Source organism: Alosa sapidissima, chromosome 9 (genome assembly GCF_018492685.1).
Source record: "Alosa sapidissima isolate fAloSap1 chromosome 9, fAloSap1.pri, whole genome shotgun sequence".
NCBI lineage: Eukaryota > Metazoa > Chordata > Actinopteri > Clupeiformes > Clupeidae > Alosa > Alosa sapidissima.
In genome coordinates, this window is record NC_055965.1 from 25,551,454 (window position 1) to 25,577,213 (window position 25,760).

Consider the following 25,760-nt stretch of genomic DNA (forward strand, 5'->3'; position numbering starts at 1 on the left):
AGATGTATTAGAATAGAAATAACGAGAGGAAGTAAGAGAGAGAGAGAGACAGAGGGTAAGACTGCACACCCATAGTTTTGGTCATCAGGGTTTTGCTGGCATTTGTGGTCGTGGGCTCCACCAGGGCCCCCACCAGCTTTTCGGTGGACTGCAGCATGGCATCACCCAAGACCACCAGCTTCTTTCCACTGGTATCCTGTGGCACCTCAGTAAGGGCATCTTGTAATCTCTCCAGTAAGGACGACACAACCTGCAGGTAAGTGACAGCAAACACACACAGGATACAGGTTGGCAAAGCTTTTGTTTGACCTAAATATTTATTAATAAGCAAGTCAACCAACAAATAGTCCTATCCATGCAGAAATGACTGAGCAGGGCTTCATCATAGCACACTGTGCCTGTTAAAGTCCCAAATATGTGATGCAACAACACATACTCACGTATGGCTCTAAAACAACATCATCCGTCAAATTCTTGACAACACTGTTCAGATTGTTAAATTGAGCCTCAGGCGACGTTCCCTATGAGGAAAAAATATACATGAAGGTGATTTTTTTTGTTGTTGTTCATTTTTAAAACTTTACTTATGAGAAGTGCATTTTGATTGGTATATAATATAAACAATTTTTCATATTTGGTTTCATTGATATCTGGGGACCACAGACCTCTCTTGTTGGGTGCACAATTTAAACTAATCTTCTAGTTTTAAATATATTTTGGTTCCATTGTACACTACAAAAGCGGTAGGAGTACATACAGTACACACTGAAATATACAGGAAACACATTTGTGATGTAGTGCAAGCCAGACACAATCTTGGTTTAAAATCTGAAGCCAGTGAATCTGACCAATATTTTAGTGTCAGCCATGTTATGAGAGAAAGATAGATAAAGATGTACCTCACTGCTGTGAAGATCTGAACATGAGATGGAAACATTCAGATGGTCATGAAGACAGGAGTTGAGATCCAAGAGGGAAAAAGAAATATTAGATTCTACCAGTTCTTACACAGATCAATAAATCAATCAATCCAGTCTAAGTTTATCTATGAATGTTGCAACTGTTATGCTTTGATCAAAAATATGGGCAATTTGTAAATAGAGAGGTTGCTTCTAAAATGCTATAAACTCTTAAGGCCAGAATGTGTTTGTGTGTGCATATTTCACTTCCTAACGTGCACATTACTACTAAATGACCAATGTGTATCTAATCAAACACTTATTGCAATGTTACCTTTGCAAACCAATGTTTTGCCTGCAGTGATACTGGGTATGGTACCGTTTTGGCATTCACAGTAAAATCCCTCTTCGGTGCGGACACATATGGATGACACAGGACATACCTGAGCTAATGTGCCACACGCTTCAACCTGTGACACTGCAGTCAGACACACACACACACACACACACATTTCAGTGTTCAGTTTCAACACTAGTTTAGGGAACACATTGCAGGGTTTTTTTTCAATTGTTTAAAGGTGCTATAAGCGATGTAACACAGTTTCTAAACTTTTTTTCTAAAACATCACTTCACCATCTGCTAGCTGCATGTGCCCCGAATACACTGTACAAAAATGCAGTCTCTGTGGACAGCCTAGGCTCCAAAAATGGCCACAAAACAACTTAGACAAAACTTGCCAATAAAATCATAACAAATTGTTCCAGCATCTCACCAACGACATGCGCGTTTGGGAGAGTTTCAATTGCCCGGGAGGGAGGGGGAGGGAGTAGCAAGTTAGCTCTATGTTTTGTTTGAACGTCAACAGAAGTGACGTTACCCTGCATCGCTTATAGCACCTTTAAGCACAATATCGAAAAATGGGCCTGTTTTTTCGAAACACTACACACAATCAACACAACACAACACCCAAGCAGAATCCCTCAAATAATTTGCTTAATTAAACACTTCAGTCAAAACTATACACTAATTTTTAATTTTGCTGTCATATCACAAACACGTCCGTTAATGATCTGATTATGGTTACATAACAAATGTACTGAAGGCAAAATACATTTGACAAAAAAACAACACAAAAAATGTTTTCTCAGGATATAACTTAGGATATACACTTGATTCTGTTTTCAGAGATATTGTTCAAATAGGATAAGAGGATTTAGAGTACAACAATATACTGACCAAACACAATACACAAGGCCAAACCTTTCTCTCCGTAAAATACACTCAAAATCTATCCATTTCCAAATGCTGCATTTTGCACTGTAAATCAGAGCAGAATATAATTTCTAAATAGAATATGCCGTGAAAAGATTTGTGGAGACAAAAAAGGGTAAAAGGGATTTGCACTGCACGTCCGTCTGGCCAAGAAGCCATTGACGCCCATTTTCAATGTTCCTAAAACCTGGGCATGTAATTAAAATCTCTACTCCGGCATGGACGTGTATTTTCTTTTGGATTGAGTAAATAGCTGCATTTAAAAACTTTGTTTACAAGATTGCTGCACAATTATTTAGAAAGAATTTAATGCACCAATTTAAATTGATTTGGAAGTTGTGAATCAATTAACCCTTTCCAGACCCACTCCCAATCTCAATTGAGAAGGGTCTGAGGTCATCGGGGCTAGAGGACTGATGGTCGAGTTTACAGTTATGCACCATAGTGTTTTTTCACCCAGTAGTTGCATTTGATCAATTAGTTCATAGGTGTGGTATTTTGGTTGGCCGTGGCTTGGAATTGCAAGAAGGAGACATTATCTGAGATTTCGGTGTCTAAAGGAGAGAAATATTTTTAGTGTTTTGCAAATCAATGTATGTAGTACTTTGTATGTACATTTGCGTAGCCTATATGTAGTGAATCCAAATTGATTGCAGAAAATACATTGCAGAAATGGAAGATTATAACGTTAAGAGGCACTAGAAATCAATTCATGGGTTGTTTTCTACAGATCAGAGAAATGGACAAGGAAAAAACTGCTAACACACCATATTGAACATAATAAAAACTTAATATCCTCCTAATAGCGTGTCTTAATATGTGACTATTCCTTGAAAAGTCTGGAATATATTTAATTTTACCTGAATATTTTAATATCCAAATTAAATGTCAAAATGAATGTATGACGAAATGTAAAGTTTGACTAACTGAATTTTGTATACAAAAAGATGAAGACTGTCTAAGGTCACTCTCACTTCCCCTTGCTAAAGTGCAAAATGGTTTAGTCCGCCTGCACAACGATTCATAAGGTTTCGTTTTTTTTTTTTTTACAGTTGAGCATTGCTAGTAGTGGACTGCCACTGGTGTGCTGCTGGTGCATGTGTTTCTGTGCTGCTGGTGCATGTGTTTCTCCAAGAAAGCCAAGTCAGGTTAACAAAAAACAAAGGCAAAAACAGGAAAAAGAGAGAGGAATATGTCCTCAATTGCTAAAAACATACTGAGACAACCCAGAAAATACACTTGTAATCTGAGGTATTTCACGATCCACCTGCATCTTCATTGCTTTCAGAAAGACTTGGCGCTAGCTTGATTCATGCCCTACATGCTGGTCATTGTCACTTTATTGGTTCAGGACCCGATTTTTTTTCTTCTCCTTTTCAGTTTTCATTAGTCTTATTTATTTACTTTTTTGTCAGTAACTGATGGGATGTGAAATGTAGCAAAGTGCAATAATTAACCTAAAACGTAATCAAATAAAATTGAAATTGCTGACTTATAAGTTGTGACAAACAGGAAAACACATCTATTTACATCAGCATACACAACAACAACCTTGTTTCTTTTGGCTTTACTTTCACCTGTTCATCTGCTTATTTATGCTTTATAAGATTGTATTTCTTCTGATAGGTGTATGGCAAACCTGCTGACTGTTATAAAGGACTACTACATCAAACAACCATTAATATGTAGGACATTTATCACATGCCAACTTCCAAATTCATCATCCATCATGTAGAATCTGACTCCAAATTAAATATACAGCAGCTCTCTTTTTTTGATGCATTTTGTGAACATTTGAACATTTCTGTGTAACTAAAATGCAGGATGTCTTTTGTTTTGTATTTTTTGTTTTGCTATTTAGTAGTTTTCTCACCATCCCTCTCTCCCTCTCTTACTGACCTCCACACTGATAGGAGTCTCCAGTCGGTAGGTAGCCGTCAGGTATCTCATATCCAGGTTTGCACTCACAGCGTCCGTCATCAACACACAGGGCATTAGGACCACAGGAGGACGGTCCACACGTCTGGTGTCCTGCTCAGAATAAAGAAATCGATAAAGGAATGAGTGAAATAATGAATGAATCATTATCATATTTCTAATCAGCACTATTATGGAAATCTAAACAGTGTTCTACAGTGTTCAGGTTTTCTTTGGCTGTCTCTGTGTCATGTATAATATAGCTTAGCTTTGTCATGTGTTATATAGCATAGATAGCTTACTGATAGTGAATACAGGGGGAGCTCTAGGTCTAACTAATTCATATAAGCCAAACAGGGAGGATTGCTAAACACACAGGACATTACAATAGGATAATTTACAGACCTACATACTCTATGCTTGAATCACTGGAATATCACTTAACAAGAGTTTAAGTTGTTGAACACCTCTAAAAACCCACAAATACTCACGGGTGACATAACTGAATGATGTGTAATATGTGTAATGTTGATACAAGTAGAATCCTCCAGGACAAAGAAGTCTGTTGATTCGTCCATTTGTTGAGCACCTGCCAGAGGACTGGTAACAGAGTGTTATATCATTGTATAGGTTTCCCCAATAGTATGTTCTGTCTTCACCACATGATACAAGGGGATGTGATGTGCCTCCACCAATAACAGCACTGGTACAGTTGTCATACAGCACATCTCCTCCAATACCGACGAAGCGATACCATCTGGAACTTAAGTATCTGTCTGTCTTTGGCCATCCAGGAAAGGTTGTTGATTTGAAGCCAATATTACGCCATGGATCAGACAGATTAGTATATGGTGGGCAAGTTCCTTCACCTGGATGGACAAAATTAACCTTTTATTGACCTACAGTAGTACCAAATATATAGAGACTCTACACCCACAGACGCCACAATACAAAACTATAACTAAATATATCCTCCTGGGAACCAAGAAAAAAAAGTGTCCAACAACTTTTTTTGTGTGATTTTTATTATTTATTTTTATTTTAAATGTTATAGCATGTCCCCTGTGGTGGACAAAAGGACCGTTTTACTATGAAAAGGTAGCCATGAAAATAGACAAAAATGGACAAATTATGCTTTTAGTGGTATTAAATTAAGGGTAAACTTAACCAAATATAAGTGAAAATGTTATTTATCCTTCTAGACTACTTTATTTGTCTTTTTGGACAGTTGTATTTCTTTTTTCTGGATTGTTCATTTCATTTTCATGTTTTTCTTTCATCTGCGATAATTAATTTTTTAGTCTTACTCTTCCTTGCTATCTTCTTGAGGCACAGGTTCATAGTCCTCATCTCTGTTTCACTCACTCATCACCTGAGAGCTCCAAATCTGACTCCCCCTCATTCATCCTATACAAATGATCTCCTAAATTTCCCAAAAAATCAAAATATTTTGGTCCTGGTGTCCATTATAATGGACATTCATAAAGTCACTATTATTTCAAAATGTAAATAACTTAACTTCTTTCAAAATGAATCATATGATTCCTGACATTTTCATTAACAAGACCATATATTGGCATCATAATGAATGCTTAATAAGAAGACACTATTTGACTTATCTCTCCTCCTTCCATAAAATGTGCTTGTTTTGATGTCAACCATTTTTGAGAACCAGGAAGAGTAGGTTCCCAGCAACCCAGCCAATCACATGATATATCATTAGAAAGCCCAGGATGTCCTCTTTAAAAGACCACAGGAATTGATAGAATAGCTCAAAGCGGTAAAGGGGTATGCTTCTAGAACTTATGTCCACTACAGAGGACATAGGTCTATGGATTGGTTCTCAGGAGGTTAAGTTATTCGTGAAGCTTTTTTTCTTCTTTGTGCTGCTGCCATATGCATTTCCCCACATGCCACATCACATAACACTTTTTGTATCAGGGAAGCTTGACATGGAGTAATATCATACAGAATGACCCTGTATTCAAACTTACATCCAAATGAGTCCCCAGTTGGGACATGGCCAGATGGTACTGAGTATCCAGGGATGCAGGTGCAATAGCCATAACCACTACCACTGTAGCAGGAAGCATTAGTTCCACAGGATGACATCTCACATGTCTTATGAGCTGGAACACAGTTGCAGAGGGAAGTGAGATGCAAGAGATGGATATTTCACAATACATTATGATGAAGACATTAAGGAATGAATTTGACACATGGTCAGGAAAATGTTTGCAGCCGAACATGTCTGCAGCCAAACGGTCTACTGTATGAAGGATGGCCTTAACATTTGCTGAGAACATTTGTCCATTTGCTTTCCTATATCATTAATCATTGCACCGCAAGAAAACAATAAGAAATGGATATTTCACAATATATTACAAAGAAGACATGGAGGAACAGATTTGAAAACACTAATCAAACATGTCTGCATCCGAACAGCCTATGAAGGCTGTTCGGCCTCAACATTGCCTCAACATTTGTCCAGAACTTTTGTACATTTGTTTTAGGCAGATTGTTTTCTATAACCTGCTGTTGCACCACCATAGCTTAAGTAATACAGTTCATGGACACCATTAGGTAATTCATTTTGTACATCAGGAAAACACTGCCACTTAAAAAAGTTCATTCTTCACACACACTTTCAGTGCAGAGTCAGAGATCATCAGCGGTCTTACCGGTTATGAAGGTTTTGTCAGTGGGGAAGAGTTTGTACAGATAGAATCCTCCCGGGCAGAACAGCAAATTCACAGTTTCTCCTGAATGTGTGCAATCCCCAGAATAGACACACAAATCAAGGGTGTAGACTTGACCTTCCAGAATGCTAGAATAATCAGGTTTACTACAAAGGCTAAGGGTTCTGTCATCGCTATAACAGTAAAAGGACAGGACATCTCCACCAATGCCAGTGAAGCGATACCAGCCCTCTGTGAGGTTAGTGTCCGTCTTTGGTTGCAAATAGTGAAAGTTGAGGTTCCGCCATGGCTCAGACAAATTTGTGTAGGTTGAGCAAATCTCTAAATGAAGAGAGAAAATGACCAAATTTCACATTGGTGTATAAATACATAAGTAGTAGTGAGTGCAATGGGCTGTACTTCTGTGTCTTTGTGGAATGATTATGATGGTTATTTAAGGGAACTTGAATTAAACATGTTTTCACATCAACTGAATATGCAGGAATGTTTCAAATACCTATGTTGTGTTTGGTGACATAAGGTTGTACTACAGCAAGTTATGTATTGTCTCAATTCATAGAGTGCTGTAATCATTAGACTGTATCAGTGGCTCTGGAACTTTTTCTATGAATGCCCACTTTGGAGGTGAGGAACTTTCTAGACCCAGCAAACAGTTATTGTGTGCACATCCCACCTTCTGGCAGGTGCAGAATTTTCAAGACCCACCTGACCCCATCAACCTGGCAAAATTGCAATGTTATTTGTTTCCGCATTTTGGCTTCACATTATATCCTGTCTCGGTCCGGTGGATCAAGTGTTATTTTAATATGTTGGTCTGTTTATGACTCCTATGTTTGTGTGTGGCTATTTTCTTTTGAATCTTGTCAAAAAAGAAAGGCATTATTAAAGATAGGAGAAAAAACAAATGTTCCCCTGTTCATCACACCCTAAATGTCTCTATTCCCCAGTAGTGGGGCCTGCACTTTGAGAACCACTGGACTATATAGACTATATACCAACAATATACGACTAATGACTTCCTGGTTGTGGTTTTATTGCACCAAGCAAAAACACAGCATGCCTTCACATTAACATTTTTACATGGAGTCAAACTGCAATGATTTTAATTAAAGGAAGAGTACTAACTAACTACTGACCACTGACTCAAAAACAGTGAAGTCGCATCGACAGCTACTTTCTTCACATCATGTGGAGGAACACATTACAGAATCACATGACTTTTCAGACTTCTTCAATTCAACCACCTTCTCACATGGAGCCAAACTGAATCAGATGCTAAGCAATGCTAACTTGGTCATGTAGAAGAGTACCTGTACTAGCTAACTACTGACCAAGGGGATGCACCCGTACAGTAAAAAATTTAAAATATTCAAAAGTTCACTGTCACGTGAGTCAGAGATCAACATTAGTGGCAATACTATGATTCCTCACTGACTGAATAGTAACTACTGACACAGGGGATGTTCCTATACAGCAGCATCCAACAGTCCAAAACATTATATTCTCTTGTCTAAGAACAGAGGCAGGATATCACTGGAACAGTTGCATCATATGTGGAAGAATGCATAACAGAAACCAATGATTTATCTTCAACTCAACCATGTTTATATTTGTGTGTGTGTGTGTGTGTGTGTGTGTGTGTGTGTTTTGGTTCTTTGTGTCTCTGTCTCCACCTGAATCTGATAATTGATCTGATCGTACTGTATCTTCCCCTGTTCCTAATCGTGTGGGAGTCACTAAGGGATTGACTCACCTGCACACACCACTCCTGCATCCTTCGTATGTCCACAATTATGATTTCCAAACCCTCCATGAGGACACTGGGTCAGGAAAGTCTCGTTTCCGACACAACGGACATCGTCCATCCAGATCTGGCCACTTCCCTGTCCAAATATGGCCCCTTGAGAAGCCTGGAGAGCAGGACCGCAGCCCATCACTCTACACACCACCGTGGAATCGTTCAAGTCCCAGCCGTCGTCACATACGGTGCCCCAAGTGCCATTGTGGAGGACCTCAACTCGTCCAGAACAGTTTGTGTTACCTCCAACTAGTCGTAGTCCAACTTTATGAAACGGAACAAAAATGACAATGGTACTTAATGACTGAAAGTCATCTGCTATTTTTGAAAAAAAAAAAAAAAAATGCTGTGCTGCAGGATTGCAAGTCTGGTCTGGTTGATGTGACCTCAAACCTGGCAGTAGCTTGGCTTAGTAATGCATATATTGAGGCCTCAATGAATTTATGTTTGAGTGTTCGGTACTTTTCTACAGTTGTCCTCACTTCAGTAGATCTGAAGGTGTTTGGGTGTTCGGTACTTTTCTACAGTTGGCCTCACTTCAGTAGATCTGAAGGTGTTTGGGTGTTCGGTACTTTTCTACAGTTGGCCTCACTTCAGTAGATCTGAAGGTGTTTGAGTGTTCGGTACTTTTCTACAGTTGGCCTCACTTCAGTAGATCTGAAGGTGTTTGAGTGTTCGGTACTTTTCTACAGTTGTCCTCACTTCAGTAGATCTGAAGGTGTTTGAGTGTTCGGTACTTTTCTACAATCCTGCATATCACCACTGATGGATCCTTATCAGTTTGCTTACAAACGGATCTGTGGAAGATGCCATCAACCTGACCGCTCACTACACACTACAACACCTGGAATCACGTAACACCTGCACGCATCTGGTTCATTAACTTTAGCTTGGAGTGGACTTGGAAGAATAATCCTATTAAATACTGTGAAATCATGGTAAAAAATATTTAAATACAGTTCATCCTTTCACTCTCTTTTTTGGCTTAAAAAAAGGCAGCCTTGGCAGCCGTGGCCTACTGGTTAGCACTCTGGACTTGTAACCGGAGGGTTGCCGGTTCGAGCCCCGACCAGTGGGCTGCGGCTGAAGTGCCCTTGAGCAAGGCACCTAACCCCTCACTGCTCCCCGAGCGCCGCCGTTGTAGCAGACAGCTCACTGCGCCGGGATTAGTGTGTGCTTCATCTCATTGTGTGTTCACTGTGTGCTGTTTGTGTTTCACTAATTCACCGATTGGGTTAAATGCAGAGACCAAATTTCCCTCACAGGATCAAAAAAGTATATATACTTATACTTATACTTAAAAGCATGTATCAATTCAGCTCTGTGTCACTGGATACTAAACATTCCAAGGAACACAATTTAATCAGTCAAGGTTAAGTGGCGAATTGGAAAACAATCTCTCTCTCTCTCTTTCCCTCTCTTTCTCTCTCTCTCTCTTTCCCTCTCTTTCTCTCTCTCTCTCTCTCTTTCTCCTACTGACCTCCACACTGATGGGAGTCTCCAGTCGGTAGGTAGCCGTCAGGTATCTCATATCCAGGTTTGCACTCACAGCGTCCATCACCAACACACAGGGCATTAGGACCACAGGAGGACGGTCCACACGTCTGGTGTCCTGCTCAGAATTAAGAAACCAATAAAGGAATAAGTGAAATAATGAATGAATCCTTAAACTTCTTATCAGTACCATTATGGAAAAAGTGTCAGGTTTCTCTTTGGCTTTCTCTGTGTTATGTATTACAGAAGAACACAAGCTATCAGATAGCTTATTGATAGTGAATACTAGAATACTACTCTAGGGCTAACTAATTCACATAACCCACACAGGGAGGATCACAAAGAGGCTAAACACAGGGAACAGTACATCAGACAGAAATCACTGACTACATCACTGACTGAAAATACATTTCAACACCAACATAAGTGGGAAAACACCAGGTTATGAAAGAATACACTTCAACTAAATTTACAGACATAAATATCCGACCAGGACTGCAAGAAATCTAGGAGTTGTTCTCGACAACCAACTAAACTTCTCAGATCATATTGCCTCAGTCGCCCGGTCATGCCGTTTCGCACTCTACAACATACGGAAAATCAGGACTTACTTGACTCAAGATGCTACCCAACTTCTGGTTCAGGCAATAGTCATCTCACGACTCGACTACTGCAATGCCCTCCTGACAGGTCTCCCAGCCTGCGCAGTGAAACCACTTCAGATGATCCAGAACGCGGCGGCGCGCCTGGTCTACAACCAACCCAAAAGGGCACATGTTACCCCGCTGCTCATCCAGCTACACTGGCTACCTATGGCGGCCCGCATCAAATTCAAGTCTCTAACGCTTGCCTACAAAGTAGTCTCCGGTTCTGCTCCCACCTACTTGAATGCCCTCATACAGACTTACACTACCTCCAGACCGCTGCGCTCCTCTGACGAACGAAGTCTAGCTCTACCACCGGTACGCTCAAGCCAATCCAAACTTTTCTCATCTGTTGTTCCTCGTTGGTGGAACACACTGCCAGTTCCTACAAGGGCAGGGACATCCTTCTCCACTTTCAAAAAACTCCTGAAGACCCAGCTCTTTAGAGAACATCTACTCTCATAGCAACACTTACAACAAGTCTTACTGATCCTAGCACTCACCAGCCGTTTTAAACTGACAAGTAACTGTTAAAAACAGCACTCACCGACGCACTTATTCTTACTGTACTCTAATGTTTTTTAAACTGTCCTAAAATTGTGAGAATTGTTCTAAAACTTACTGTTTACCATGTTGTTAGTCGCTTTGGTTAAAAAAGCGTCAGCCAAATGTAATGTAATGTAATGTAATGTAATGTAAAATACTTACAACACTGGAACACAAGAGTTTAATGTTTAAGTTGTTGAACACCTTTAAACAACCCACAAATACTCACGAGTGACATAACTGAATGATGTGTCATATGTGTAATGTTGATACAAGTAGAATCCTCCAGGACAAAGGAATCTGTTGATTCGTCCATTTGCTGAGCACCTGCCAGAGGACTGGTAACAGAGTGTTATATCATTGTACTGGATCCCCCAATAATATGTACTGTCTTCACCACATGATACAATGGGATGTGATGTGCCTCCACCAATAACAGCACTGGTGCAGTTGTCATACAGAACATCTCCTCCAATACCAACAAAGCGATACCACCCATTACGTTGTAAGTATTTGTCACTCTTTGGCCATCCAAGAAAGGTTGTTGATTTGAAGCCAATATTACGCCATGGATCAGACAGATTGGTATATGATGGGCAAGTTCCTTCACCTGGATGGACAAGATTAACTTTTTATTGAACAAGTACCAAATATAGATACTCTACACACAGAGACACTACAATTCAAAACTACAACTGAATATATGCTATTCGTGAAGCTTTTTTTCTTCTTTGTGCTGCTGCCATATGCATTTCCCCACATGCCACATCACATAACACTTTTTGTATCAGGGAAACTTGACATGGAGTAATATCATACAGAATGACAATGTAGACAAACTTACATCCAAATGAGTCCCCAGTTGGGACATGGCCAGATGGTACTGAGTATCCAGGGATGCAGGTGCAATAGCCATAACCACTACCACTGTAGCAGGAAGCATTAGTTCCACAGGATGACATCTCACATGTCTTATGAGCTGGAACACAGTTGCAGAGGGAAGTGAGATGCAAGAGATGGATATTTCACAACACATTATGATGAAGACATTGAGGAATGGATTTGACACATGGTCAGGAAAATGTTTGCAGCCGAACATGTATGTAGCCGAACAGCCTACTATATGAACGATGAACATTTATCCATTTGCTTTCCTATATCATTTATCATTGCACCGCAATAAAACAATAAGAAAATGGGTATTTCACAATATACTACAAAAAAGACGCAGAGAAACTAGACGAAAGACATGAAAACGCAAATCAAACATGGCTGCATCTGAACAGCCTATGAAGTATCATCTCGACGTTTTCACAGAACTTTTGTACGTTTGTTTTGCAGATGCAATAACAAAAGTAGGTTCCATTAGGCCTGCAGAAAGTCATTCGTTTCTGACAGTGCTACTTGACCAGGGTTCGACCAAGGTTCGACCGAAACTGGGAGGGTGTTTGGCTCGGGGTCATGGTGCAAAGGACCCTAGGGTGAAATTACTCCGAACCATCGCTTTAAGTAGGGCTACATCACGAAAACACTGACATCTTCAAAAGTTCACTCTTGACATACAGTGCAACTGGAACTGGAACACTTTGTTATATTTCAGACTCATCTTAAAATGTATTATTTTTTATTCTCATCAATCTACACACAATGCTCTAATAATCCACAAAAAACAGCTGTTTGGGGTGTTTTTAAAATGTATAAAAAAAATAAATGACTGAAATATACCATTTGCATAAGTATTCAGACCCTTTGTTATGATGCTTGCAATTGAGCTCTGGTGCAACTTACTTCTATCAATAGACCTCTGAAGTTCGCCTACAAAAAAGCTGCCATCTTTGACATCCGGTATCTGGCGATTTTTTCTATGGGAAAATAACATGGACATTTTGAATTATCGCACCTGTTAAACTCTCGCGGAGTCGCGGGGATGAAAAAGTTTTCCTGAACAAACTTTTGTCCTCTGCCTTCGAGTGGATACTGTGATCTCCGGTATGAAGGCGGCACACCTAGATTTTTGCTACCCCAGAGCTATCTTGCAATGCAACTTGCCATAGGTAGTTATCTTCAATTAACAACCGGATCTCCTTACTGTATATGGGCTAAGATGGCCGTACTGGTTCTTTTTTGTAGGCGAACTTCAGAGGTCTATGTTCCTTGAGATGCTTTCTTAACTTGTTTGGAGTCCACTTGTGCCTAATTGAATTCATTAGACATAATAAAAAAAAGGCACAAACCTGTCTATATAAGGTCTCACAGCTGATAGTATATGTCAGAGTGAAAGCCAAGCCACGAGGTTGAAAGAATTGTCCGCAGACCTGAGAGACAGGATTGTGTAAAGACACAGATCTGGGGAAAGGTACAAAAAATGTTTCGCTGCACTGGAAGTGCCCAAGAGTACAATAGCATCCATCATCCTGAAATGGAAAAAAGAAGGTCTACTTTTCAACAAGACAACGACCCGAAGCACAAGGCCGGGAAGACACAGGGGTGGCTTGGGGGAAAACTGTGAAAGTCCTGGAGTGGCCCAGCCAGAATCCAGAACTGAACCCAACAGAGCATCTCTGGAGAGACCTGAAAATGAGCTTTAATAATTCTGCCAAGAATAATAGGCGAAACTCCCAAAAGAAAGGTGTGCCAAGTGTGTAGGATCATTCCCAAGAAGACTTAAGGCTGTCATTGCTGCCAAAGGTGCTTTAACCAAGTACTAAGTGAAAGGTTGGAATACTTATGTAAATGATTTACATATTTATTGTCTTTTAATTGTTAATAATTTTACAAAACACTGCAAACACCTGTTTTTGTGGAGTATTAAAACATTGTGTGTAGATTGATGAGAAAAAAAATGAATTGAATCCATTTTCAGATGAATCTGAAACATAACAAAATGTGGAAAACTTCAGAGGGTCTAAAAAAACGTTCCGGTTGCACTGCACACTCTCAGTGCAGAGTCAGAGATCATCATCAGCGGTCTTACCGGTTATGAAGGATTTGTCTGTGGGGAAGAGTTTGAACAGATAGAATCCTCCCGGGCAGAACAGCACATCCACAGTTTCTCCTGTACGTGTGCAACTTGAGCACAAATTGACGGTATAGACTTGACCTTCCGGAATGCTAGAATAGTCAGGATTACTACAAAGGCTAAGGAGTCCGTAACTGCCGGAACAGGAAAAGGACAGGACATCTCCACCAATGCCAGTGAAGCGATACCAGCCCTCTGTGAGGTCAGTGTCCGTTTTTGGCTTTCGACTTATAAAGTTATAGTTCCTCCATGGCTCAGACAGGTTTGTGTAGGTTGAACAAATCTCTAGATGAAGACAGAAAATGACCAAACTTCAGATGTTAAAACTGGTGTAATGACACATAAATAATAGTGTATGCAAGGGACTGCAGCACTTCTGTGTGTTTGTAAAATGATTCATTAAAAAATGTACATCCTGTTATTTAAGGGAACTTGAATTAAACATGTTGTCTTCACATCACCTGAATATGGAGTAATGTTCCAAATATCTATGTTGAGTTTGGGGCAGCCGTGGTCTACTGGTTAGCGCTTCCGACTTGTTACCGGAGGGTTGCCGGTTCGAACCCCGACCAGTAGGCATGGCTGAAGTGCCCTTGAGCAAGGCACCTAACCCCTCACTGCTCCCTGAGCGCTGCTGTTGTTGCAGGCATCTCACTGCACCGGGATTAATGTGTGTTCACTGTGTGCCGAGTGTGTTTCACTAATTCACGGACTGGGATAAATCCAGAGACCAAATTTCCCTTACGGGATCAAAAGAGTATATATACTTATACTATATACAGTATGTGACATGAGGTTATACTATTAGGTACAGTATATAGGACCATATAGTCTAATGTCTCAATTCATAGAGTGTTGTAGGTATGGTTTGGGAGCCATGCTGTGGGACACTGCTGTTAAATACACACACACACACACACAATGTGTGTGTGTAGTTGTTGAGATTTTATTGCACAGTATGGCTTCACATAAAGTAAGTACTAAGTACCCACCTTCTTACATGGAGCCAAACCGAACCAGATGCTAAGCAATGCTAACGTTCAGTGCATTTCCCAAAACCATAGTTGCTAACTAAGTAAGCAACTTTGTTGGTTGCAATGCAATTTCCCATTGCCAACCAACTAAGTTGCTAACAGGTTAGCAACTACGGTTTTGGGAAACGCACCACTGGTCATGAAGAAGAGTACTAACTAACTACTGACCACTGGCCCAGGGGATGCACCCATGCATCAAACAGTCCCTAAACCATTTTATTCTCATGTATAATTTCTTTGTGTGTGTGTGTGTGTTTTTGTTCCTAATTGAGTGGCAGTCACTAAGAGATTGACTCACCTGCACACACCACTCCTGCATGTCCACAGCTATGATTTCCAAACCCTCCATGAGGACACTGGGTCAGGAAAGTCTCGTTTCCGACACAACTGACATTGTCCATCCAGATCTTGCCACTTCCCTGTCCAAATATGGCCCCATGAGGAGCCTGGAGAGCAGGACCGCAGCCCATCACTCTACATACCACCGTGGAATCGTTCAAGTCCCAGCCGTCGTCACATACGGTGCCCCAAGTGCCATTGTGGAGGACCTCAACTCGTCCAGTACAGTTTGTGTTACCTCCAACTAATCGTAGTCCAACTTTATGAAAGGGAACAAAAATGACAATGGTACTTAATGATTAAAAGTCATCTGCTATTTTTGAAAAAAAAAAAAAAAATGCTGTGCTGCAGGATTGCAAGTCTGGTCTGGTTGATGTGACCTCAAACCTGGCAGTAGCTTGGCTTAGTAATGCATATATTGAGGCCTCAATGAATTTATGTTTGAGTGTTCGGTACTTTTCTACAGTTGGCCTCACTTCAGTAGATCTGAAGGTGTTTGAGTGTTCGGTACTTTTCTACAGTTGGCCTCACTTCAGTAGATCTGAAGGTGTTTGAGTGTTTGGTACTTTTCTACAGTTGGCCTCACTTCAGTAGATCTGAAGGTGTTTGGGTGTTCGGTACTTTTCTACAGTTGGCCTCACTTCAGTAGATCTGAAGGTGTTTGGGTGTTCGGTACTTTTCTACAGTTGGCCTCACTTCAGTAGATCTGAAGGTGTTTGAGTGTTCGGTACTTTTCTACAATCCTGCATATCACCACTGATGGATCCTTACCAGTTTGCTTACCAAACGGATCTGTGGAAGATGCCATCAACCTGACCGCTCACTACACACTACAACACCTGGAATCACGTAACACCTGCACGTATCTGGTTCATTAACTTTAGCTTGGACTTTAAATACAGAACATCCTTTCACACTCTTCTTTAGGCTTCAAGGCATTAATATCAATTCAGCTCTGTGTCACAGGATACTAAACATTCCAAGGAACATAATTTAATCAGTCACGGTTAACTGGCGAATTGGAAAACAATCTCTCTCTCTCTCTCTCTTTCCCTCTCTTTCTCTCTCTCTCTCTCTCTGACAATAGTACTTTATGATTAAAAGTCCTCTGCTATTGTTGGGGGAAAAACAGAAATATCTACATGCCTTTATAGTGTAGGTCTGTACTGTATAGCATGCACATTGAATTTTATGTTAGGGATAACCGCTCCCCTCCAGCCACACCCACTGCTCACTCTCCTGAAGCTCCCCTCACTTGTTCACACTCCCCAGTTTACTAATGACCTGCACCTGTTCCCAATCAACCTCACTCCCTACTTAAATCCCAGTCTCCCCTCAGTCATTGTCTGGCCTCATCTTTGGCAACTCCTCATTACGGTTCGGCATGATGAAGTTTCGCCCCCAGAGACTCAGATTCCTACAGTACTTGGAAGCTCTCCTGAGTGTTATGTGTGATTCCTGTGGGCAGTGCTGTAATCATTTTGTGAGTATTGTTTGAACTCTTTGTTGTTGGTCACCTCCTGTACTTTGAAACTCCAGTGCCCCCCCCCCCACCCCGAGTGTTTCCTCCTTTGTCTGCCTTCCACTGGACTTACTAAACCCTGCCTGTTTGTGAAATAAACCAGTCCCTTGAACCCCAATCTCTGTTGTCTGAGCCTGTGTCTGTGACACTTAGACCTCCGGCACCGTGCGCAGCATGGAGCTGGAGTTGCCTCCGCCGAGACATTATTTCCATCGAACAGGTCACCTCGTCGGCCGTTATCCCTAACATAATGGTGAACGGTAAGGTAGCCTGTTATACAAAGTTAATGGCAGAAGAGAATCCCATTGTTAAGGGAGATAAACTGCAGGATTACCCAGATCCATCTATGATGAATCATCATTGTTAAATCATGTCTGGTTGGTGTGACCTCTAATCTGGCAGCTTGGCTTAGTCCTGCAATTACTTGCATAGCAGGCCTCAATGAATGTAAACATTGCCATAGGCCAGTTGGCCTCACTTCAGTAGATCTGAAGGTGTTTGGTACTTCCCTATCTACAATCCTGCATATCACCACTGATGGATACTTATCAGTTTGCTTACCAGGCAAATGGATCTGTGGAAGATGCCATCAACCTGACCGCTCACTACACACTACAACACCTGGAATCAAGTACCACCTGCACGTATCAGGTTCATTAACTTTAGCTCGGACTATACAGTTCATTCTCTCACACTCTTCTTTAGGCTTCAAGGCATGAATATCAATACCGTCCTGTGTCACTGGATACTGGACATACCGAGGAACAAAATTCAATCAGTCAAGTTTAACTAGGCTGACGCAAAATTTTTGCAGTCGTTGGGTAGTTAGTTAGTAATATAGTCAGTTGCTTACTCTCTCTCCCTCTTTCTTTCTCTCTCTCTCTCTCTCTCTCCCTCTCTTACTGACCTCCACACTGATGGGAGTCTCCAGTCGGTAGGTAGCCGTCAGGTATCTCATATCCAGGTTTGCACTCACAGCGTCCGTCACCAACACACAAGGCATTAGGACCACAGGAGGACGGTCCACACGTCTGGTGCCCTGCTCAGAATATAGAAACCGATAAAGGATTGAGTGAAAGAATGAATGAATCATTTATTATAATTCTTATCAGTACTATTATGGAAATCTGAAAAATGTTAGGTTTCTCTTTGGCTCTCTCTATGTCATGTATTACACAAGCTTTCAGATAGCTAACTAATAGTGAATACAGGGGGAACTCTAGGGCTACTAATTCATATAAGCCACACAGGGAGGATAACAAAGATGCTTTGACACAGGGGAAATTACACCAGGAGGTTTGCAAATCACACTGACTACATCACTGACTGAAAATCTTCATCACCAACATAAGAGGGGAAACACCAGGTTATGAAATAGTACACTTCACCTAAATTTACAGATATAAATACTCTGCTTAAAACACTGGAACACAAGAGTTTAATGTTTAAGTTGTTGAACACCTTTAAATAACCCACAAATACTCACGAGTGACATAACTGAATGATGTGTCATATGAGTCATGTTGATACAAGTAGAATCCTTCAGGACAAAGGAGTCTGTTGATTCGTCCAGCTGTTGAGCACCCTCCTGAGGACTGGTAACAGAGCGTTATATCACTGTATCGGTTTCCCCAATAGTATGTTCTGTCTTCACCACATGATACAAGGGGATGTGATGTGCCTCCACCAATAACAGCACTGGTACAGTTGTCATACAGCACATCTCCCCCAATACCGACGAAGCGATACCACCCATGACGTTGTAAGTATTTGTCACTCTTTGGCCATCCAAGAAAGGTTGTTGATTTGAAGCCAATATTACGCCATGGATCAGACAGATTGGTATATAATGGGCAAGTTCCTTCACCTGGAAGATTAACTTTTTATTGTCCAAGTACCAAATATATAGAGACTCTACACACACAGACGCTACAATTCAAAACTATAACTGAATGTTATTTGTGAAGCTTTTTTTCCCTTCTTTTTGCTGCTGCTACAGTATATGCATTTCCCCACATGCCACATCACATAACACTATTTTAATCAGGGAAACTTGACATGGAGTAATATCATATGACAATGTAGACAAACTTACATCCAAATGAGTCCCCAGTTGGGACATGGCCAAATGGTACTGAGTATCCAGGGAGACACTGACAATGACCATAACCGTCACCACTGTAGCAGTAAGCATTAGTTCCACAGGATGATATTCCACATGTCTTATGAGCTGGAACATAGTTGCAGAGGGAAGTGAGATGCAAGAGATGGATATTTCACAATACATTATGAAGAAGACATTAATGAATGGATATGGTCAGAAATGTTTTCATAGCTTATCATGTCTGCATCCGAACAGCCTATGAAGGATGGCCTCAACATTTGCCGGGACATTTGTCCTTTGTTATATATATATATATATATATATATATATATATATATACAGTATTAAATCAATAAATCAATAGAGATGGATATTTCACAATTTTGAGAGAAACAGATTTAAAAAACGCTACAGAAATTTATTGTGTATTATCCACAGTGTTTTATGCATATTAAAAGAAACAAAACCATAATAATACCATTAGCTGCCCCCATGTATTAACCTGAAGAAATTTTGCAAAATCAATGTATAAGCCACGGCTAATAGTTGGGAAATTACGGTAATCTACATTCTGTTTACATGTCTACATTCGAACAGACTATGAGGGATGACCTCAACATTTGCCCAGAACTTTTGTATGTTTGTATGTTTGCATTTTGTATGTTTGTATGTTGTACGGCATGGTGAGCAATGGAATTGGGCCATTCTGTTGCATCAGCATGCTTTCAGGAATGCAATTCATGGTACACTCATAGGTAATTCATCAACGTCACCTACCAAAGTGACACACACACTCATTGCAGTGACTCAGCGTTCTTACCGGTTATAAAGGATTTGTCAGTGGGGAAGAGTTTGTACAGATAGAATCCTCCTGGGCAGAACAGCACATCCACAGTTTCTCCTGTACGTGTGCAACTCCAAGAATAATAAACCCTAGAATAGGTGCACAAATCGAGGGTGTACACTTGACCTTCCAGAATGCTAGAATAGTCAGGTTTACTACAAAGGCTAAGGGTTCTGTCATTGCGACAGGAAAAGGACAGGACATCTCCACCAATGCCAATGAAGCGATACCAGCCCTCTGTGAGGTCAGTGTCCGTTTTTGGCTTCCAATTTATAAAGTTGTAGTTCCTCCATGGCTCAGACAGGTTTGTATAAGTTGAGCAAATCTCTAGATGAAGAGAGAAAATGGCCAAACCTCAGTTGTTTAAAACGGTGGTGTATTAATGCAGAAGTAATAGTGTGTAAGGGGCTGCAGCACTTCTGTGTGTTTGTGAAATTATTCATTTAAAAATCTACATCCTGTTATTTAAGGGAACTTCAATAAAATATATTGTCTTCACATCAGCTGAATATGCAAGAATGTTTTAAATACTGAGGTATTTAAAATGTTTTCTTTGGTAACATAAGGCAAGTTAGGTATACAAGTCATTCAAAAAAAATTAGGCTACTAACCTCCAGAATTATTGGCACCTCTGCTAAAGTAAACTACTACTCTTAAGGCTAGTGTATATATTATAATCCAGAATTATGAAAGAATTATGAAAGAATTGATGAAGTTGACCAAAAACAGGTATATCAAAAATCTTTTGTTGATTCATAGCAATCTCACAATGGAAACAATGAAGTCACATTCAACATTGAACAGAAGCTAATTTATTCTGAGAAAAAGGAAATACATAAATATTTTTTTTAACAAAAACATATCACCCTCAATTATTGGCACCCCTGCTTTCTTTTTATGCCCTACATGCTGGTCATTGTCACTTTATTGGTTCAGGACCCGATTTTTTTTCTTCTCCTTTTCAGTTTTCATTAGTCTTATTTATTTACTTTTTTGTCAGTAACTGATGGGATGTGAAATGTAGCAAAGTGCAATAATTAACCTAAAACGTAATCAAATAAAATTGAAATTGCTGACTTATAAGTTGTGACAAACAGGAAAACACATCTATTTACATCAGCATACACAACAACAACCTTGTTTCTTTTGGCTTTACTTTCACCTGTTCATCTGCTTATTTATGCTTTATAAGATTGTATTTCTTCTGATAGGTGTATGGCAAACCTGCTGACTGTTATAAAGGACTACTACATCAAACAACCATTAATATGTAGGACATTTATCACATGCCAACTTCTAAATTCATCATCCATCATGTAGAATGGATGGATATATACAGCAGCTCTCTTTTTTTGATGCATTTTGTGAACATTTGAACATTTCTGTATAACTAAAATGCAGGATGCCTTTTTTTTGTTTTGCTATTTAGTAGTTTTCTCACCATCCCTCTCTCCCTCTCTTACTGACCTCCACACTGATAGGAGTCTCCAGTCGGTAGGTAGCCGTCAGGTATCTCATATCCAGGTTTGCACTCACAGCGTCCGTCATCAACACACAGGGCATTAGGACCACATGAGGACGGTCCACACGTCTGGTGTCCTGCTCAGAATAAAGAAATCGATAAAGGAATGAGTGAAATAATGAATGAATCATTATCATATTTCTAATCAGCACTATTATGGAAATCTAAACAGTGTTCTACAGTGTTCAGGTTCTCTTTGGCTGTCTCTGTGTCATGTATAATATAGCTTAGCTTTGTCATGTGTTATATAGCATAGATATCTTACTGATAGTGAATACAGGGGGAGCTCTAGGTCTAACTAATTCATATAAGCCAAACAGGGAGGATTGCTAAACACACAGGACATTACAAGAGGATAATTTACAGACCTACTGTACATATGCTTGAATCACTGGAATATCACTTAACAAGAGATTAAGTTGTTGAACACCTCTAAAAACCCACAAATACTCACGGGTGACATAACTGAATGATGTATAATCTGTGTCATAAAGGTAATACAAGTAGAATCCTCCAGGACAAAGGAATCTCTCGATTCGTCCATATGTTGAGCACCTGCCAGAGGACTGGTAACAGAGTGTTATATCATTGTATCGGTTTCCCCAATAGTATGTTCTGTCTTCACCACATGATACAAGGGGATGTGATGTGCCTCCACCAATAACAGCGCTGGTACAGTTGTCATACAGCACATCTCCCCCAATACCAACGAAGCGATACCATCTGGAACTTAAGTATCTGTCTGTCTTTGGCCATCCAAGAAAGGTTGTTGATTTGAAGCCAATATTACGCCATGGATCAGACAGATTAGTATATGATGGGCAAGTTCCTTCACCTGGATGGATAAAATTAACCTATTATTGACCTAGTACCAAATACATAGACACTCTACTACACCCACAGACACCACAATACAAAACTATAACTAAATTTAAGTTATTCGTGAAGCTTTTTTTCTTCTTTGTGCTTGTTGAGGGTAGATGCGAAAGAGAAGTCGTGAGCAGGTGTAAACACTAGGGAGAAGTCGGAGATGATTTTGAAAAAGATGGGAATTTTATTTTTTCTCCCAATTAAGGCCAAAAAAGGCAATAAAAATAATAAAATTAAAGAAAATATTATTGACTATATGTGCTATTCGTGAAGCTTTTTTTCTTCTTTGTGCTGCTACCATACACATTTCCCTACATCACATAACACTATTTTAATCAGGGAAAATTAACATGAAGTGATATCATACAGAATGACCCTGTAGTCAAACTTACATCTAAATGAGTCCCCAGTTGGGACATGGCCAGATGGTACTGAGTATCCAGGGATGCAGTGACAATGACCATAACCGTCACCACTGTAGCAGTAAGCATTAGTTCCACAGGATGATATCTCACATGTCTTATGAGCTGGAACAGAGTTGCAGAAGGAAGTGAGAGGCAAGAGATGGATATTTCACAATACATTATGAAAAAGACTTTAAAACTGCAGTTGGCAAGTCTGACAGATTGAGGGGACTTAGCCAAAATGTTGAATGTTTACAACTCTCATGCCCCTCCCCAACTACCACCGAGCAAACTCTCATTGAGTTTGTGCTAGTCAGTGCGCACCAGACTGCACCAGACTGTGATTGACAGTCTGATCTCACACAGCCCTGCTCTGATTGCACCAGAAGAATCGGGAGCTGTGGATTTTTGCAAAACAAATAACAGGCTCTATGTGTTTTCTAAAACCGGCTGATTTATGTTGTTCTGTCGGAGCATAGTGTCAGTTTCCGTGAACATGATCAAAAATATCTTGCTAACTGCAGCTTTAAGGAATGGACATGACACATGGTCAGGGAACTGTTTGCAGCCGAACATGTCCGCAGCTGAACATCCTGTGAAGGATGGCATAAACATTTACCGAGAACATTTGTCCATTTGCTTTTCTATATCATTAATCATTGCACCACAATAAATTAATAAGAAATTGATATTTCACAATATATTACGAAGAAGACGATGAGAAACAGATTTGAAAACACTAATCAAACATATTTGCATCTGAACAGCCTATGAAGAATGGGCTCAACATTTGACCAGAACTTGTGTACGTTTGTTTTAGGCAGATTGTTTTCTATAACCTGCTGTTGCATCACCATAGCTTAAGTCATGCAGTTCATGGACACCACTAGGTAATTCATTTTGTACATCAGGAAAATACTGCCACCTAAAAAAGTTCATTCTTGACACACACTCTCAGTGCAGAGGAGAGATCATCATCAGCGGTCTTACCAGTTATGAAGGTTTTGTCAGTGGGGAAGAGTTTATATAGATAGAATCCTCCCGGGCAGAACAGCACATCCACAGTTTCTCCTGAATGTGTGCAGCCCCCAGAATAGACACACAAATCGAGGGTGTTGACTTGACCTTCCAGAATGCTAGAATAGTCAGGTTTACTACAAAGGCTAAGGGTTCTGCCATCGCTACGACAGTAAAAGGACAGGACATCTCCACCGATGCCAGTGAACCGATACCAGCCCTCTGTGAGGTTAGTGTCCGTCTTCGGCCGCCAAGAGAGAAAGTTGTAGTTTCGCCATGGCTCAGACAGATTTGTGTAGGTTGAGCAAATCTCTAAATGAAGAGAGAAAATGACCAAATTTCACATTTAAAACTGTGGTGTATAAATACATAAGTAGCCTAGTAGTGACAGCAATGGGCTGCACTTCTGTGTGTTTGTGGAATGATGCATTTAAAATCCTAAAACCTGTTATTTAAGGAAACTTGAATTAAACATGTTGTCTTCACATCAACTGAATATGCAGGAATGTTTCAAATACCTATGTTGTGTTTGGTGACATAAGGTTGTACTACAGCAAGTTATGTATATAGTCTTCACAGAGTGCTGTAATCATTAGACTGTATCAGTGGCTCTGGAACTTTTTCTGTGATTGCCCACTTTTGAGGTGGGGAATTTTCAAGACCCAGCAAACAGTTATTGTGTGCACATCCCACCTTCTGGCAGGTGCAGAATAGACCCACCTGACCCCATCAACCTGGCAAAATTGCATTGTTAAAATATTTTGTTTCCGCATTTTGGCTTCACGTTATATCCTGTCTCGGTCCGGTGGATCAAGTGTTATTTTAATATGTTGGTCTGTTTATGAATCCTATGTTTGTGTGTGGCTATTTTCTTTTGAATCTTGTCAAAAAAGAAAGGCATTATTAAAGATAGTTTGTTTGTTTGTTTGTTTAATTTAAGGCCATTTCCGCAACTAAGGCTATTTAATGGTCAGAGCACTGTGTATTACAGAAACTTAAATATGTTTTTTTAAAATCTATGCTAATAAGATATTCTAAAACCTTCAAAGGTGGGACCTTACTAAAAACATCAGCTATAGAATTTTATTATTAAAGATAGAAGAAAAACAAATGTTCCCCTGTTCATCGCACCCTAAATGTCTGCACTTTGAGAACCACTGGACTATATAGACTATATACCAACAATATACCACATATTTATATTTGTGTGTGTGTGTGTGTGTGTGTGTGTGTGTGTGTGTGTGTGTGTGTGTGTGTGTTTTGGTTCTTTGTGTCTCTGTCTCCACCTGAATCTGATAATTGATCTGATCGTACTGTATCTTCCCCTGTTCCTAATTGTGTGGGAGTCACTAAGGGATTGACTCACCTGCACACACCACTCCTGCATCCTTCGTATGTCCACAATTATGATTTCCAAACCCTACATGAGGACACTGGGTCAGGAAAGTCTCGTTTCCGACACAACGGACATCGTCCATCCAGATCTGGCCACTTCCCTGTCCAAATATGGCCCCTTGAGAAGCCTGGAGAGCAGGACCGCAGCCCATCACTCTACACACCACCGTGGAATCGTTCAAGTCCCAGCTGTCGTCACATACGGTGCCCCAAGTGCCATTGTGGAGGACCTCAACTCGTCCAGAACAGTTTGTGTTACCTCCAACTAGTCGTAGTCCAACTTTATGAAAGGGAACAAAAATGACAATGGTACTTAATGATTAAAAGTCATCTGCTATTTTTGAAAAAAAAAAAAAAAATGCTGTGCTGCAGGATTGCAAGTCTGGTCTGGTTGATGTGACCTCAAACCTGGCAGTAGCT

General features: G+C 40.2%; 1 protein-coding gene across 1 annotated transcript in view; it reads right to left on the minus strand.

The window, feature by feature from the left end:
- LOC121718485 overlaps positions 1-25,760 on the minus strand; it is a 45,123-nt gene that overhangs the window by 14,716 nt on the left and 4,647 nt on the right. Inside the window, exons 5-19 of the mRNA XM_042103497.1 lie at positions 25,312-25,620; positions 23,919-24,257; positions 19,280-19,414; positions 18,671-19,051; positions 18,092-18,223; positions 15,622-15,921; positions 14,245-14,574; positions 12,115-12,249; positions 11,766-11,880; positions 4,581-4,846; positions 4,072-4,203; positions 1,234-1,377; positions 900-916; positions 441-521; positions 70-250 (exon numbers count right to left, since the gene is read on the minus strand). Coding sequence (XP_041959431.1) covers positions 70-250; positions 441-521; positions 900-916; positions 1,234-1,377; positions 4,072-4,203; positions 4,581-4,846; positions 11,766-11,880; positions 12,115-12,249; positions 14,245-14,574; positions 15,622-15,921; positions 18,092-18,223; positions 18,671-19,051; positions 19,280-19,414; positions 23,919-24,257; positions 25,312-25,620 — 2,997 coding nt within the window. The remainder of the gene's footprint in view (positions 1-69; positions 251-440; positions 522-899; positions 917-1,233; positions 1,378-4,071; positions 4,204-4,580; positions 4,847-11,765; positions 11,881-12,114; positions 12,250-14,244; positions 14,575-15,621; positions 15,922-18,091; positions 18,224-18,670; positions 19,052-19,279; positions 19,415-23,918; positions 24,258-25,311; positions 25,621-25,760) is intronic.